At 33.1% G+C, this 19,536-nt stretch overlaps 2 protein-coding genes and 1 long non-coding RNA gene across 3 annotated transcripts; all 3 read right to left on the bottom strand.

Annotated features, from left to right (window-relative positions):
- Positions 1–1,589: 1,589 nt before the first annotated feature.
- LOC104823238 lies at positions 1,590–2,431 on the bottom strand. The gene has a single exon (XM_010554707.2). The coding sequence runs from the start codon at positions 2,239–2,241 to the stop codon at positions 1,732–1,734; it is 510 nt and encodes a 169-aa protein (XP_010553009.1). The 5' UTR covers positions 2,242–2,431; the 3' UTR covers positions 1,590–1,731.
- Positions 2,432–12,172: 9,741 nt separating this feature from the next.
- Positions 12,173–12,983, bottom strand: LOC104823239. Its single transcript, XR_773322.2, has 3 exons — positions 12,785–12,983; positions 12,493–12,657; positions 12,173–12,385 (listed from the first exon to the last, which is right to left on the bottom strand). It is a non-coding gene; the product is annotated as an uncharacterized LOC104823239 (long non-coding RNA).
- A 2,204-nt stretch (positions 12,984–15,187) lies between these two features.
- LOC104823241 (lipid phosphate phosphatase gamma, chloroplastic-like) lies at positions 15,188–17,311 on the bottom strand. The gene is made up of 2 exons (XM_010554708.2): positions 16,494–17,311; positions 15,188–15,524 (listed from the first exon to the last, which is right to left on the bottom strand). Exon 1 carries the CDS (start codon positions 17,184–17,186, stop codon positions 16,515–16,517), a length of 672 nt encoding a protein of 223 aa, XP_010553010.1. The 5' UTR covers positions 17,187–17,311; the 3' UTR covers positions 15,188–15,524; positions 16,494–16,514.
- Between the last annotated feature and the right edge of the window lie 2,225 nt (positions 17,312–19,536).

Below are 19,536 nucleotides of genomic sequence, written 5' to 3' on the forward strand. Positions count from 1 at the left end.
TATATATATATGGTTTTAAGGGTGCTTGTAATAATAACAAGTAACAACAACAACAACATCATCCAATTGATTACCTATCTTTTAAAATTACATTTCTATTAATAATATGATTAAATTTTCTATCAAACCACCCAATTTTATTTGTTTTATTTTAGATTTTTTTATTAGTTCTCATTATGTTTTATTTTTTAAAAGTCACATCCTCGTTAGTTTCTTGTGTATGCGTGTATGTATGTAAAATAATTACAACTTAGCCTTGGTGTTGTCAATCTTTTTACGTTGCTTTCCACAAATTCCACCATAGAAAAAGCTTTTTACATTTTCTTTTTTGTTTTTTAATTTTGCAATTATATAGCTTTCCTCGATCGAATAATGTAAAATAAAGGGAAAAAATATCAAATCAAAGAAGAAAGTAGGGGCCCTTTGGCAATTGTACAGTTCATATATCGTCCAAGTCCAATTTAGTTTCTTCAAAACCTTACATTATATGCTCGATTTCATTGCATTTCTTCTCCGCCTAATTGATTTGTCCATAAAAAAAAATTTCTTGAAAAATAAACCACCTCATTTATTGACTATTTTTCAATATATTTACACACATACCTAATTGATTTGATATATTTAGCAATTACTCCCTCAGTTTCATAATAATTAACGTTTTAGACAATTATTTTTGTTTTTAGATATATGTAATTCTACTGTTTTTAGATAATTTTTTAAAATAATCTCTAATTTTATAATTAATTGAAACTAATACAATTCCAATAAATTTTCAATAATCATGTTATTTTTATCATTAAATCTATATTAAATAAGGGTGTATAAATTTTTTAATATTTTTTTAAAAAAGTGTGAAAAACTTTAAAACGATAATTATTAAAAAACGAAGAGAGTAGCATTTATAATATATACATTCTCTTATAATTTGTGTGTGTATATATATAATGTCGTATTGATGACAAAAAACACTAGAATTATGCGTACATTGTTGTCGTTTTCTATATTGATCAATGTCCCCATGAAATAGATATTTTCTCATGACAATAAACTGTTGTGTACGGTTCTATACATTCTAAAATTGCATAACAAGACTTATGTGAAAACTACATGTAATGTATATGTAATTCTATTGTTATAAAATTGTGTATAATTGATTTTTGTATTTTATTCTTATTTATTTTTTTACTTATTAGAAAAACCATTTATTTATAAAAATGTTGTCGCTCGATAATTTTTACATTCATTTTACATCATATTCAAATTGAAACATTTCACGATTTAAAAAAAAATCATAATAAAGTTAGATCAATCGGTGTAATTTGAATACTTATATATAATTAAATCGATATATATATCCACGCCATAAAATATTACTTACGAACAAAAATGATTGGAGAAAACAGAGGATCATTAATATCATCAAAATTAAAGTCGGCTTACCAAAAAAAAAAAAAAAAAAAAACCAGAGTCATTCACTGGTTGTTCATCTAAACACTCGCAAGGAGTGGTTAGCGCAAGTGAATCCACCGTCAACCATGAGGGTCCCAAATCAGGAAACACGAGAGATGATCAACAAGAACAAAAAAGGAAAACCAAAATCGCCCTTTCGAATCCGTAAAAATATGAACTCAGACAAAAACTCAATCCAGCTAGTTAAATCACATCTATATAAATATATAAGCCAAAATTATTAATTATGTTTTATAACTAATAATTATATTAACAATTACGTTAGTCCTGAAACCCAGTCTTCTCCCAGATCGCGTTCCTCACCCTCCATAGATCTCTTCCCTTCAGAGTCCGACCGTTCCCTTCGTGCACCGAAAACGAAGATCCTCTCCGCCGCGCCAAATACTCATGCGGCGGAGTTCTCACCCTTCCGCCTCCGCCGCCGTCTTCGTCATCGTCGTCGTCGTAGTCGTCGCCGTCTCTCTTACACCGGCACCTGTATTCGCTCTTCAGAATCTTCGACCAGTCAGGGACGTTAACCGGTAGCGAACCGGAGGTGGGTTTGGTTTTCCGGTTACCGGAGGCGGAATCGGCGGTTTTCGCCGGTTTTCTCGACGATCGCAAAATGGGTATCGGCTTTTTAGCGTCGAACGAAGTGGGAAATTGATTGTCATGGTTATAGAGATCGGATTCGTCGAAGTCGAAGAGATTATGGTCGTTTTGGGAAGTTTCTGTTTCTGGGTATGGATAAATGTAACTCGGTTTCCCATAAAAGAGCTTCCTTGACGCCATTGATGACCAAAGAGAGAGAAAATGAATGATCTTTTCTCTGCAACTCTTCAAAATTTACCAGAAAAAACGAAGAAGGAGAAGGTAAAGGTATGATCTTTTTCCTAAATTCTCAAAATATAAGTTAAGGGTAGTGTTGTTTCTTGTGGGTTTGTGAATTTTGGAGGCATTGGATAGAGATGTTGAGACAACATTTATAGATGTGTAATAAAATAGATAGATAAGCTCATTGGTTCTGTGAGTTACGACTAAACGACAAAGAAGAAGACAAAAGAGAAAGGAGAAAAGGAAGAAAGTTAGGATACGGCGGTCCTCACGTTCTTATCGTGTTCTCTACCTCCTGATTCTTGCATTTCTCCTTTGGTTTTACTCGTGTGTGTTTTTTTTTCGGCAGTATTCTCGTATACAAAAATAAAAAAATTTCAGATATTGTCAATTACTATGAGAGTTATAAGATGCTTGGGAGAATTTCATAAAAAGATATCCAACTCTTTAGTTTATTATATTTATACATAAATTTTATTTTTAATGTACATTAATATTGAATTTGAAATAAACTTATAATTTTTTTTATATTTTAACGGATTATTGTTGTTGTTGTTATTATTATTACTATTATCGTATACAAAAATAAAATTTCAAGTGTTGAATTTACTACAAAATTTATAAGATGATTGGAATAATTTTCATATAAATATATTCAATTCATTAATTTATTATATTTATACATAAGTTTAATTTTTAATACATTATATATTGAATTTCAAATAAATTTTATTTTTTTATATTTTAACGGATTATTATTATTATTAACGAAAGAATATTCAGATTTCAATATCAGAATCCTAACACGATTCTATTCGTTTATAACGAATTTTATAGTATTAAAAAAATTAGGGCTTTTATATAATTATAAGTTAATTTATTAATTTTTTAGTAAATCATGGTTAGTTATGAATGATTTCTTTGTTATAATTTTGATATTAAAAATTTAAACATCAATTTGATATAAATTAAAAAATATAAGATTTTTTATGGAGATCTGGTTTTCTCATTTCTTTCTGTGGTGTTATGTTTTTTCATATTGATTAAAAAAAATATTTACGTAATGTTTGGTCTTGAAACAAGACTGGCGGCAATAGTTTATTATCCTCTGTAATCTGTCCCTAACTTATATTATATAACACGTCATTGGTGAGTTGATTAAGTCACCGTCTTATCACTAACATATTGGACCACATTATCATGTGTTGAAATTTTTTGTTTTGATAAACTAACCTTTTCTATAAAATCTCAAAAAAAAAATATTATTATTATTATCATTTTATCATCTATATATAATATTTGATTATTGGGTTGGGCCTAAGGAACTGTGACGTCATTTCCCATTTGTACAAAACACGACATAAGTGGAGTAAAAAATTACTTGATCCCCAGGTTTTGTAGTGGCAAGCGCACCGGAAGTTCGGTGAGGATGTAAGCATGAGAACATAGCCCTGCCTCGGCAGTCATATCATTCAAATGACACGTCGGATCATAACCTCTTATTCTAAGATCGACACGTCGGAACTAACACGTGGACCTACTGCAGCCTGACCTGTTATTTACATCTACCTATTAAAATCTATCTTATTACATCTTTTTTAATGTCGTGGATTACACAGTTGTTTCAAAAAAAAATATATATATATATATATATATATACACATTTTTTTTAAAACCAATTACCTCTTTAATTATATGGATAGATAAGTGAAATTTGTAGGAACTTTATCCAGAGGACACGTGGGCCAATGATATGAAAGAGGTATAGTCAACATGAGTGGGCCCACTGGACCTCATCGCGGTTTTGATAGAAGAGATCCGTCATATCAGACGACATATCTTGACACGTCACATAGGCCCATTTTTTTTTCATCTTGTGAAATTACTATAATGGTCATGTAATACCTTCTTTTTCTTTTTCTAGCCACTGCTACATTTTCTACAAATATATATATATGTATGTATGTATTTAACTATTACATTTACATAGAACCAAATAGCATAAATATTATCATTATAAAATATGTTACCGAACAAGTTATTATATATATATATATACAATGGGCTCTCTCTTACACATGTTTGCATATCTTGAGTATATGCGCACTGTTGCCTTTATGGGTTAGACGTGGAATTTTTTTTTATCACCGATTAAAATTCTTATTGTTCATTTTTTTTATATATATGTAATTTTGAGAAGTGATTCTTATAAATATAATTGAGCTTACCTCATGACACGTGCAATACACCATGCATGCATGTCTATAATATTATATTAAACTGATAAAAAATATAAAAATTATAAAAAGGCAACCATAGATAGTGCTATTTATTTGGAGTGATAATTTATTTCATACATTATCTATATATAGTAAAGGATGTAGAAAAATGAGAAAAATATTAAATGTAAATTAATTAAAATTTTATTAGAATATGTTTAAATATTTTTAATCTTATCAATGACGAGGTTAATTATAAAACATGGTACTAATCCATCATAAGGTGTTGCAATTTTTTCTAAGTATGGTATATGTATTTACATATCTTGAAATACTTTTGTCATGAAATACTTTACTAAGAAATGCAATCAATGTCTGTGATAATGTGATTCGTTTTTTGGAAACATATTCAATGCAAATAACGAATAAGTCGTCGAGCCCATGGATTCAAGTTTGAATATAAAATCATTTAAAAAAACTTATCTTCAAGTACTTAATTATATATATCTTCATTATTCTTAATTAAATCATTAATATATAAGAAACCGAAATCGAAAAAAAATAAAATTACAGTATATTAATATTCTACAAACCATCCATATTATTCGATTAAAAAAACTTTTCATAATTGGAACCACTAAAGATAATTTATATATTTTTATGCACACTATAGAATATAAATTAACTAGCCAAGTGCAAAATATATATATAAAAAAAGCAGCCAAGTCAATCTTCGAGCCTTGTTATTGTTTCGCTAATAGTTAATTATTATAAATAGCTAAGAGATCTGATCTATAAGTTATGTAGGATCCCACTTACAGAAAACCATATAATTACCAAGCGAAAAATATTACAAAAATAACGAAAATTTTTCCCAATTAACTATACAATGATTCTAATTTTTTATTTAAATCGGAGGATAAATATAATTTGGATGACATTTTTGTTGTTATATCAGTAAATGTTTTTTTTGAAAGAATCTCATATAAATACCTTAACTTCAACTTCGTAAAATATATCAAATAGATATCTAAACTTTTAATTTTATCGATATCTAAAATATTAAAATATTTTAAATTGATACATCAAATGTTAAAATATCCAAATAGATTTATTAATCACAAAATTAACAATTTTAATTCGTTTTTACGTTAAAAATTAACATCTAATTTATAAATCATCGTAAGAGTCGATATTGAGAATTATCATCGATTTCGTGAAATTTGTTTTTATATCAGAAAATTAATATCTAATTTAGGATCGATGTTTTTAATTAACACCGATTTCATAAGTTAAGATATTTATTTAGAATATTTCAATATTTGATATATCAATTTAGAATATTTTAATATTTGGGGTATTGATTAGGCCAAATTAAAACTCTATATATTTATTTGATATATTTTGTAAAATTAGGGTATTTATATAAAAATTTTCATTTTTTTATGAAATAGTTGTTGCCCAATATTTCTTTATATGTGTGTGTGTATATATTATATCTAAAATTGATGATTGTTTTAGTTGAATAATTAAAATAAGAATTCTCTCCCCATCTTATCTAATCGTTTTCAGGTAATTGACTAATTTTCTTACGAGAAAAGCTTAGGAATCTTGTAAATTAATGGACTACCTACTATGTGATTTTATTTATAATGATATGATTAACTTAATTTGCATGTGGCATATGTCCAAAGAGCAAACTAAATTATCGTATCCAACACAAAAACCCCACATAATTATGCCTTTTTATCGGCATCAAAATTCTCGAAATTTCTATCTTACATCACTAAAAGAGATCTCAAGTTGGCCTCGGTTGAGTGGTTTATGTAATGAGTGCACATGTAAACATCAATAAAATATTTATTTATGATCGAAAGCATCACAAGAGATTACAATATCCAAAGTTTCAAAAAGTAATTAAGATTATAATAGAGATAAAGTAATACGTTCTATTTGTTTAATATAAATTTTAAAAATCACAAAAAATAAATATAAAACATTTATGGCCCCCACGTAAATAAGGAGTTGTGCAGCAGCTACAAAATGTGTTTTTGGACACGGTATAAAAAAATCATCATACATACGTGTACGTATATTTTTTTACGTATTATCATAGGCCCAAAACCCATAGCATCTCTAATAAATGGAAGCCCTAAAATACCCATAAATGGGCCTTAAAATTCATCTATAAAAGCCCAAATCAAACGAGGACATACATACATACATACATACACGCCTCTTTCTAACAATTTCCAACGTTAAAAATAGGGAAATTAGAATAAGAGGAGATTGACATCTCGACACGTGTCAATGAACAAGTACAGGATATAATATGTGCAAGTGAAATACAATGCCGACCACTAAGACTATAGGCTTCCCCCAATCGTTGATCCACTAAACATCTTTTGGTGATATTTTAAAATACAAATACACATATACTTATATTAATAGACACGTGTTGCATGATTCTGTACGAAGCGAATAAATGTGAGAGTTTCTGGAATATTCTTAGGGTTCCATTATTGTGGTGAAATAAACAAACATGTCCAAAGCTTAGATTAACAAGAGTCGTCCACTTGTCCGATTTCCTCACCGGCCATCCATTTTATACATACACATATATGTATATATATGCTTCCACTTAAACACACACATATATATATATATATGTAATACATACATGTACTTAGCAACTGTGTATATATATACATATACATACAGGCTTCAACACAGATATATATATTGTCGAAGATATTTTCTAAAGTTGATCTCTCTTTAATTACACAGATTTTTGTATAAAACCAATTGTACAGCGACATATTAATGTATTCAGAAATTCAAATATCATTTACTAAAATGGTATCAGAGCTCTCTCTCTGATTTCCTCCATCATTTTTCCTGTTTTCCCAGATTTCCTTTCTGGTGCTTTTTCGCTTTCTCTTCAATGGCAGATCTTGATCCTGCTGTTGTTCCTCCCGCCCCTGTTATTTTACCCCAGGCGGCTGTAACCCCTGATTTTGATAGTCCTTACTATCTTTCCTCTACTGATCATGGTGGAGTGCATATCGTTTCGAAACCATTGACAGGTGCTGCTGATTTTCCCTCTTGGTTTCGTTCTTTCACTGTTGCTTTAGAAGGGAGGAACAAAATCGGTTTTGTCGATGGTTCTTTGCCTCGCCTTAATGATGTCGATCCTCTCCTTCGTTTTTGGGTCCGTAATAACGCCATTGTCATGGGTTGGATTATGAATTCGGTTGTTGAGCATATTGCTCAGAGCTTGATGTATGTCACCACGGCCCGCAATATGTGGTTGTTTCTCATCAAACGCTATCAGCTGAGTAATGCGCCTCGCAAGTACCAGATCAAGCAAAAGTTACGTGATCTTCGTCAGGGGACTATGGATGTCTCCACTTATTTCACAACCATTACTACTGTCTGGGAGGAGTATAAGTCTGTCCGAGCCAACCATTCCTGCACTTGTGGGTTGTGTAGCTGTGCACTTTCCAAACGCTGGGCTGATGAGAACGAAGGTGATTTTGTCATCGACTTTCTTTTCGGTTTGAATGATGCTTATGATGATGTTCGCAGCTATATCCTGGCTCTGCAACCTCCCCCCGATTTGGAGCAGGCGTTCAACCTTGTTATTCAACGAGAGCAACAACGTCTGATTAGGCCATCCAAAGCCTCTGATGCTGTGGTTTTTCAGACATCATCCTTGCCTATTCCTGAGACTATTTCAGCAATGTCTGGATCGATTGTCAAAACCAAACAACGACCCCTCTGCACTCACTGTGGGCTCTATGGTCATACCGTGAACAAGTGCTACAAGCTCCATGGATACCCACCTGGCTACAGGACTTCTTCCTCAGCTAAGTCTACTGGTTTTTCCGGAGCTCGTTCTTCCTTGGTGCAAAAATCGAGATCTGCTACTAATTTCACCAATATGGTTTCTGAGGCTTCCCCTGTATCCTGTCCTGATGTGGAAAAGCTTTCTTTGAGCCAGATTCAAGCTCTTTGTGCCAAGATTAATGACAGACTTCATGTTTCCACACCCACGGTTGCTGAGACAGGTGCTCCTGGGTCTGCTCCAGATTCTGGTAACACCTTCATGATCTCTGCTTTTGTTTGTAATGCTGCCTCAGTTTCTGGTATGGTTAGTTCGTCTTGGATTATGGACTCCGGTGCCTCTGCTCATGTTTGCTTTGACAAACGATTATTTTCTGAGCTTGTGCCCATTGTTCCGAGTACTGTCACATTACCAAATGGTGTTCAGCTCTCGGTAACACATGCTGGCAAAGTTCCCCTGAATGATCATTTACTCTTGTCTAATGTCCTCTTTGTTCCCTCTTTCACTTTCAACATCATTAGTGTTAGTGCTCTTCTTTTTCGCACTAACCTTCGATGTCTTTTTTCTTCTGATTATTGTCTTATTCAGGAACGTACTCGGTGCTCGACGATTGGGAGGGCTAGACTCTTATACAATCTATATTTCTTCGAGTCTGACTTTGTGCCCCCTGTTCCTTCTTCTTTTGTTTCTGTCTGTGTAGACTCTTCCCTTTGGCATACCAGACTTGGTCATTTGTCATTTCAAAAGTTGAGCTCAATGACTAATGAACTTTCTATTACAAAGTTTTCCGATCACTCACATTGTCGTGTATGTCACTTAGCTAAACAACGACGTTTGCCTTTCATCTCAAACAATAATCTATCTCCATCTCTTTTTGATCTTATTCATATTGATATATGGGATCCTGTTTCTGACATTACGAGCTACAGAAGGTTGGTTGGCCGTCTGTTGTATCTGACCATCACTCGTCCCGACATCTCTTTTGTCGTTCACAAGTTAAGTCAGTTTCTTTCCTGTCCCACGACAGAGCATATGAAGGCTGCTCAACGAGTGATTCGATACTTGAAAGGCAATCCAGGTCTGGGTTTACTCTACTCAGCTCATTCTGTCTTGCGTTTGAATGCCTTTGCTGATTCCGATTGGGCTTCTTGTTCCGATTCCCGGCGGTCCACCTCTGGTTTTTGTGTTTTCCTTGGAGATTCCCTAATTTTCTGGAAAGCAAAGAGACAGACCACTGTCTCTCGGAGTAGCACCGAGGCAGAGTATCGGGCTCTAGCAAACGTTACCTGCGAGTTGGTCTGGTTACAACATTTATTGACAGATTTGCATGTTCAGGTTTCTGGACCAGCAAACCTGTTTTGTGATAGCAAGTCCGCTATCCACATTGCTACTAACCCTGTCTTCCATGAACGTACTAAACATATCGACATCGATTGTCATGTTGTACGGGAAAGGCTTAAGACAGGATTTCTGAACTTGCTTCATGTTCCGTCTGATCGACAATTGGCAGACCTGTTTACGAAACAACTTCAACCTGCTCATTTCTCTGTTCTCCTGGGCAAGATGCAGCTCTCAAGTCTCTTCCTCCCGTCCGTGACTTGAGGGGGCCGTATTAAGGATATTTGTATATATTTAGGCGCCATGTTATAGGAGAAACTGAAGAATATTCTTCTTTTCTGTTTTTATACACGTAGCATTTCAGCCTAACAGAGGTTGTTAGTTTGTTAGGCTCTCTCTGTATTTTTTTCTTTTTAGCCCTCAGGTTTTTGTATAAAACCAATTGTACAACGATATATTAATGTATTCAGAAATTCAAATATCATTTACTAAAAAATGTAAATGCAAAATATGGTATAGAATTGTGGGCGGGTGTGAAATTCGATTATCTGAAAACTTAGGAGTATTTTGTTCCGAATGTTTTAGGATTTAAATTTCGGTCTCCAATTTGCTGTCCATATATGTCCGAAGTTTTAAACATATTGCATGTTTGTATATCTACATAATAGGGAAAATATTTTTTTATTATTATTGATAATAAAAAGAATACATCATAATATATAGCAAAATACAATAGAATATTTTAGGCATAATATCTAGAGTAAATCATAATCATATCAATGATAATATTCTAATAATAATATCTTCATATATGCCCCCTCAAAATGAATTATCTATGATGTATTCAATCTTGTTATATAAAAACTGAAAACTGAAATTGTGATCGTATTAAACGAATCATCTTCTATGTAGTGGTGTAATTGAGACTTGAGTCGGTGTTGCTTGATAACGTTTGAAAAGTTTGAGAGTTGTATTCTCAGAGGTTGATATGGCACGAAAGTGCGACGCGTATGCGTGAATTGGGTTACACGACAATGAAGTCGGCAGCGCAAAAAACTGCGGTGTATATAGCGGCTAGGTCAGAGAAAAGAAAAAAAAATGGACGCAAAAGCGCGACGCATAATGCGTGATAGTCTAGCAGTGAGACAAGAGAAGAGAATAAAAATAAGTGACCCAAATAAGTAGATCGACGATCGGAGTTTTCCAATCAAAAGAGGTTAAAAGCCATGTTTAAAGAGCTCACAACGGCTATGGTTGACATCGATAAACGAACGTCGTCAAAGAAAAAAAAGAGTAGCACATCGGCTAGTGTTGACAATATGAACACCGTCGTTGAAGAAAAAAATAGAAGAAAAAAAAGAGCAAAATAAATTTAAAACGATACTCAAGGCGATGATACTATTGGATTTAGTATATCGTTGTCATCTTCATCGTCGCTTTCAGATTCGATCAACATTATTGATGAGAAGAAAAAAAATTAGAACAAAAAACGAAGCTTTGATACCATAATAAAAAAAATGTTTTTCTATTATTGATAATAAAAAGAATACATCATAATATATATCAAAATACAATAGAATATTCTAGACATAATATCTAGAATAAATCATAATCATATCAATGATAATATTTTAATAATAATATGTAGTATAGGTATAGGTACGGACAGATCAGATAAGGGTGGGTACATATAATCGATAGGATGGGAGGATGGGAGAAAAGTTGAGTGCAGAGAATGGATTTAGGGTAAAAATATTTAAGGAAAATACATTAGCTTAGAAAAAATTTTAAATCAATAAATAATTTTTAAAACTCTCAAATAAATACATAAATTCTTTCTACTTCTTATATTAAACCCTAATTTTTTTAAAAAAATTCAAAATAAACAATTACTCCTAAATGTTATAATAACTCCTAAACTTTTAGATGATTCTCAAGAACTGTAATGAAATTAAATCCTAAATGTTATAATAACCTAATTTTATACGAGCCTGTAGCCGAATGATTATTTATTTTATGCTAATATTTCACTAATGACCTACATTTTACTTTCAGAATATTTTAAACTACACTACAACTATAAATATAACACATGAGTTTTTCTGTTATATTTTAAATATGGAAAGATCATCGACTAATCTAAGTTGATTCAAATATACAATATATAAATAAATTCGTATTAGGTCTTATTCTTTGTCTTCCACATTCATATTATCTGGACTCGATCGACAAGATAAAATATAAGATTTTGTAATTATAATATTTCAAAATTTTAATCACGTCGGATTCAATTATTTTTGGTTTATTACATCAAATTTAATTTATCTGTCTGAGTTTCTGTAACTGCTTTTCTGCCTGGTATGCCAAGGTTTCTTGTACGTAAACGAGATTAATTTAATATATTTACGGTTAAAAAAAAATTAATTTATCTGGATGGCTGATGTAGTTATATGACATTCGTTCAGTTATATATATGGCCCGTATATATAATAACGTATATATTGTCTCATCATTTCATTTCTTCACGACATGTCATAACACACATATACACATGTATATATATATATAGAGAGAGAGAGAGGCCCGGACATGACACATGACAATGGAGCAATTTCATAACCCACAGAACAACAAACTGCGCCTCTCTTTCATCAATTATAACCTTCTCTCTCTTCTTCTTCTTCAAAATCCCTCTAATCTGATGATCCAAAGAAAAGAAAAACCGGAAATGTTGAAAAACTTATTGCATTGTATAGTATACATATATATATATATATACATGAGCATGTATGTGTTACTTCTTACTCGTTCCTCCGGCGGAGTGGGAGAGATGGGCGGCGGAGGAGGTGTGGTGGTGGATGGAGGGAGGTTTGCCGTGAATATTTTCCGGCGAAGGTCTCGAGTTATGCGTCTCCGGTCCTCTATAATCAATCTCGTACACTTCCACAATTTCCTTTTTCTCCGACTTTCCTATATATATATATATATAATAACACAAACCCACAAAAAAAATACATTTTCTACATCATTTTTTACATACGTATGCATATATATATATATATATAACATATAATTATTATCAAGTTCAGAGAGAAACCTTTTACGGCGAGGAAGAGGCATATGATGAGGAGGCACATGACGGCGGCGGCGTTGCTGCTTTTCGGCGGCTTCATTATTTTCCTATTTATATAAAAAATGATTAAATATATAATTCAAAAAATAAAATAAATACCCCTTTTTTTGTTTTCTTGGTTTTGGTGAACTCGTTGGGTGTTGAATTTGAATGAAGGGATGGATTGGAGTGTCCGATTGCCATTATATATAGAGTGGAAAGAAAAAGGAGTTCCCATTTATTTATTTTTTTGATAATTAAGGATCTGATAAAAAAAAAACTAAAAACATGTATAATATTTTTTATTTATACATAAATTTTTTTCCGGCGATTGATATTTATTTTGACATGAAATATCCATATATTAAAATAAAATAAAAAAATATCAAAAAAATTCTAGAAGTCAAAGTGAGGTAAATTTCCTTCATATAATCGGTATCCAGACGTTTAGGAGATCAAATTTAATTCATTATATATTGTTTGTAGACCAAAATTGATCGTATACTTAGTAGTTTAAGTTATAATGTATTTGTATATTTGGTTAGAGTTTTTTAAATTTTAAAATTATATTCTTTCATCTTTTATACACTAGATTTCAGTTGGATTCACGCCCTAATAATTATATTCAATATATAATTTGAATATTGTGTGTGCATGGACAAGGGATTATGGGCAGTGGAAACTAAACTAGCGGGGACAGTATTTAACATTAACAAAATAAAATGTATTGTTTGTTGAAAGGCAATAATAACGAATAAAAGACAAGTCCATGTGTTATCTTATCAATATATATATATATATATACATATACGTATATGTCTATATATATATGTGATTGTGATTGGTGAATTCTCTTGTAAGTCTTTAATTCTTGTTGAATCATTTATGTACAGATTTATTTCAAAAAGCTTATCGCTGAGAATTATTGGGATCCGCGTTTGGTTAAACGCTGTTTCTGACGCGCGACTTGGGAATACGAAATAACGCTAACATCAGCGTTTACGTGCAAACGCTGCCCGAAAACGATGTTATTAGGGACCAAGAAAAATCATTTTCAAAAACATAATTTAGTGGGCCCACAAGTCATAGGGCGACATCCACTGGTCGAAACTGGTGCGTTCAATTAATAATTTAATTTAGTCGGTCGTTCATGCAAGAAAGAACATTATATATATACACGCGTATATGCATTTAATTATATACGTATTAAAATCTGAATGCGTAATCTAAACCATAAAGTAAGCGCCCGTAATTAATAATAGAAATATTATTTTAGATTACCACGATGTTCATATTAAAATGCGATCCCAAAGTCCGTATATACGTACATATATATATATATATATATTACATATTATATACCGTACGGTCTTTTTTCCCCCCTATTAGTATTTACAATCGTATTGCTTAGAGTTTTATAACGATTACAAAATAGATCGTAATATATGTAAATACTTTACACAGTTACAGTTACAAAGAAATTATTTTCACGATCAAACAGAAGATATCTGATATATATTTTTTACTTTTATATTGAATCGATATTATACATAACTTTTGTGTGCGCATATTACACAATCAAAAGTAAATTTGTAGTATATATTATCAATCCGAACATGATGATGGTGATGATGATGATGATGATGTAAGGATGTTTGGAGATTAAAGATCAGGCCATATGAATTCCATAAATGGGTTGTCTTACTTCTCCTTTGGGTCCAACATTCTACAGCTATTTCATCGCTGGTTTAGGCATGGCCTCTCTTTCATTTTCACATCCACCTTTTATATTATATATATATATGCTATTTAATACGTATGGCATGTATATGTGGATCATCCCAGAGTTAGATATATATCCATATCCATATGATAATTGATGATGATATACTAACATTAGTTATAACAATTTGAATGATATATCATATAAAATTAGCACTAATTCTACCCATCCTAATAATATAAGACCAAACTAATCTCCTCTGTTTGTTCTCATCATATTATTAGTGATTCCGTTAATACTAAAAGATCCAACACAAATGATTAATTGTGCTGCGTAATTTGGAAATCCATCGATTTTTTTTATACATAATTTACCATCCAATATTTCGTTCTTAATTTACACGGGTTGAACTATCAAAATATGAGATGGATGGCGTATAAATCTGCTCAAATGAAATCCAGATAGACGTATTTCTGCTATAAAAAAAAAATACTCATGGTGATATTTAGTTCATCCACCATATAAATTTATTACAAATATTTAGTTACTTGAGCAAAATGAATCCAAATCTGTATCGTTGGAACATGTTTGTATGTATGTATGTATGTATGAGTGGATGGATACACGATTATATATATATAACCGAATCCCAACGAAACCGAACCAAAATTAATCCGAATCTGAATATAACCGAAACCCGAAATGACCCCTTGTAGAGACCACATCAGGTAAACCCGACACTAGCAAAGATACACGATTATATATGTATATATATATATATTGAATATTTGTTTTCCTGTAGGAGATAGGGAGGGTGAGAGAAGTAAAACCACTGTAAGACTGTAAGTTGGGTAGTAAATAAATAGCGTTGAAGATTTTCTTGTTTCTGTTGCACGAAGCAATGAGTGAAGTTCTCTGCGTATATGCTAAAGGGGTCAAAGGAGGAGGACGCATGAAATAGACTCGCCAGTGTAAGTCCCCCATGAGTTGAGCTCTTCACCTCTGTCACAAGGAAGAAGACATGGCAATATTAGCGGCTAGCAACTAAGGACGAGTCAACCCAGATCAAGAATCAGTACTACGAATACAAACATCAATTAGTAATCTCAAATCGTGCATAAAAACAAGGCTATGGCATCATCATCATCATCATCACCATCATGTCATCCACCAATCAGAGTGCTATGCTATGTTCTCCAAGCAGGAAGTATGATAGAGGAATGCCAAAGGAAGCTTTGCCATTGGCAATGCCAAAAACCTTGCAACCGAAACCAAACTCATGGATCCGGACCCGTGGATAGTCAAGGTGAGAAACTACACTTCCAAGTTTTCTACGGCAGTCTTAAAGACTAGAACTATCCAGTTTATATACGAGTACATCTCACTATCCACAAACCGTACAGTGCACTATGAATACATGGAGCCAAGCCAACTGGGTGAACATCAACTCAAGCAACAAGTACTGGTATGAGTACAGTTTGAGATCCAATCCTTCTCAGACATATATGTGTACTCTGTCAATTGATTCAGAAACCAGTTTGTTTGAGAAGACACCCACCAACACTAAGTTTGGGTTTTGAAACCTCTGAAACAATGTGCATTCTTTACAACTGCACCATTTCTGAAACCATTGTTCCTCTCTCTTTTGTAATTCCATAACAAACAAGATGAACACAAGTGTCTTGTTCAAGTTGTAGATTCAAAATCAAGATATAGGTTCATCTTGTTCAAGTTGTAGATTCGGAAACTATATCTACGGCCTACAGTATCTGCAAGAACACAGATCCCAACAGATACTCGAACCTATGTAAATCAAGCCATGATATGACAGAATCAGATACCATATCCTGCTTCACAACCTAAATACTTTCAGTTCCAAATGTAGCGTAATGCCCGCTGTAATGCTTAATCCCACCAAAATCTAGCCGAACCCACCATATCGACGAAATAGAAATGGAAATTTCGACTTACCCAGATCAAGAATTTCGCCGATCAATCGGATTTGGAGGCCACATTCTTCCTAGCTGCCCTTGCATTGTCATATTCAAACTTCAAAACATCAGGAATGTGAGAAGTATCCTTGATACAGAAGGTCCTTCCCAACGTGCTCTCCTCAATCGCCGGAAAATACGGATACAGCACCGAATTCACGAACCAGAACCAAGTCGCACCGAGCACCGCCCCGAGAGTCGCACCGGCGAAGACCTGCGCCACAGTGTGGTAGCCCAAGTAAACCCTGGAAATCATCGTGAGAACAGCCAGACACCAATGGAGAAGATTCACGATCCATCGGTTCCTCAGCCCGATCCAAAACCCTATTCCCTTGCAGGTCATGAGTGTGAAGTAGGTCGCGAAGAAGAACATGTACTGCGAGTGGCTTGAAGGCCATCCGTGCGAATCGCAGGCCTCGAGCAGGGCGCAGGTCTCGGGACGAGCCTGTTGTACGGACGTTTTGATCACCTCGTTGACGAACTGTGAGATCACGAGCCCGAAGGCGAAGAACATCCCCTGAAGCTCACGGCGGAAGAGAAAGTGAGAGACGAACCCACCAAGGCTGATGAAGACGGGAACGAGCGAGATCCAGGCGAGGAAGTGGCCGACCTGGTCGCCTCGCCTGTAGCGAACGTGCGTGAGCGTCACCGCCTTGAGCTGAGGATAATCCATCCGTACACGAATACGACGGATCCGCGAAAGCCGGATAACGGTGAAGAAAGAAATTATTTGGTTCCCACCTGTTTGTTTCTCGGGAAAATTTGCTGGAAGAGAAAGTGGTGAGAAAGTCGGCGAGAAAAAGCCAACGGAGACGGAACTCAAGATAGTGCGCGACACGTGTGGAGAGATACATTCACATGCGTCACTCAGTATCGCTGTATGTTTTAAGCAGCAAATGAAATATCGCCACGTGGACACCATAATTTAATGAGTCAAATATTTATTTAACTGGCCAAGAAATTACTAGATATCCGCATAATTTGGGAAACTACTACTACTAGGAGTAGTATTACCAAAAACAAAACAAAAAAAAAAACAGTTTCTAAACGATTTCACCAAAAAATCATCCAAATTGACATAACTCTCAATTTAATATTAAATTTTTAGAATTCAAAAAATATAAAATTTTAAAAAAATTCAATTTAAAATTTTAACAAGAAATCCCATATTTTCATTTGTGTGTGTGTATATATATATGTATCCGTCTATAGTAGAATTTTCTGCAAATTTGAAAGCTAACAATTAATTCTTTGGGATAAATTAGCAAACAAAACAAATAACGTTGCATAGAAAAAAACTATAAAAAAAAACAAATTTATACGAATAAAATGGGTTCCAAAATACTAATGAAATGAATAAAAAATTATTGTATTTCCTTCGTCTTAGGTGTTTGTTTGGGCTTCTATTTTATGGATGATCCATCATGACGGGTTGTTCACAATTGGGCCTTCCCTTCGCCTTTGTGGGCCCAATATTGACAACTGTGTATTAGTTTTACGGACACATATACATTCTATTTTTAAAAAAATAATTAATTATGTGTACACATATTTGTTATTTTAATTTATATTAACTGGGTGTTTCATTTATCCACATTTAATTATATATACATATATATATTTGAAATTTGAAAATATGAATTTTGTGTATGTAGTAGGGCAGACGTTTGATAGGGTTCGTCGAAATCGATGACGTAGCGAACCAAATAATTTAATATATTTTCGAATCAAACCGTTTAAAAAATTTCTAAGTGGTAACATTTTTTAAAAACTGAATTTTTCGAAATCAAATTTAAATATATATATATATATATATATAACTCAAAATTTCTTTAAAATTTTATAATATTCTAAATAGAACCAATCAAAACCGAACCAAAACTAATATTTGATAGTAAGAATTTTTCTGATTTAAAAAATAAAATAAATACTCCTTAAAATGGCGTTGGATAAGCGATTTCATATCGTATTATATAGATTCGCCATAAACAACGTCTACTTTTTGATTAAAATAAAGAACATGCAACATGCATTATCCAATGATTAAGGAACCTACGGTTTTGGCTGTCCAAATCCAGACAGCTACGATTGCACGATCATATAAGAGTATGTTTCTGAATTATCTAACAAACTATTTGCAAATTACCTTACCATTCATTTATAATACTGCTCTTGATGGCATAATAATATATTATTAATACCCGAAATCTAATATATGTAGTCTCTTAATTATAATTAACATTGTATGACTTGTATTATGGGTGTACTAAAATGCTATTAAAATCTTTTACATGCGACTCATGCATACATGTTGCATTTTAATAATCACACGCACTATTATATGTATATATATATATATATATATGTGCGTATCTTTCATATGAATAATCAAATGCATGAAAATGTTTTATAATCTAAATATAAAAAAGATAGTTTGCAAACATTCAATTAAAAAACAATTTTGAGATCGGGAAATTAAACATTTGAAAAGCAAGCCCTAATTTGGGCAGGATAATAGATAGACAAAAACTTTCAGTCACGAATCACGACGTTACATATCATATATTTTTTTATGATGAAATTTGGGTATATTTCTCAAAAAGTGTGGTACATAGTCCAGGATCCCCTATCCACACTTGAAGCTTACACTATTCGACCCTTACAAAGGAATATAGTACAAACTCATACATGGCTTATAATTGCAAATCTTGGTTCAGATTGAGGGAGTACCACTACTGGAGGAGTTCGTTGCTTTCGCAGTCACGTTCCTGCTGGAGCGATAAAAGTGTGCTTCGTACTGATCGATCTAGGCGATGTCGGAGCAGCTGTGCAGTGGTGGCAGAATCCTGGAAGATGCAGGCGTTTCGTTCTTTCCAGATTTCATACAGTGGGTATTGGATTAGTACATTTATCAGTGTCCTTCGCCAAGCATTATCGGTCCCTGAGATGTTACCCAACCAAGCTTGGCATGCTGAGAGCTCCGTCGGCGGATTTGGCCAGACCTTCCCCGCTAGTGGCAGGCC

This window comes from Tarenaya hassleriana, unplaced genomic scaffold (assembly GCF_000463585.1).
Source record: "Tarenaya hassleriana unplaced genomic scaffold, ASM46358v1 Cleome4, whole genome shotgun sequence".
Taxonomy (NCBI): Eukaryota; Viridiplantae; Streptophyta; class Magnoliopsida; order Brassicales; family Cleomaceae; genus Tarenaya; species Tarenaya hassleriana.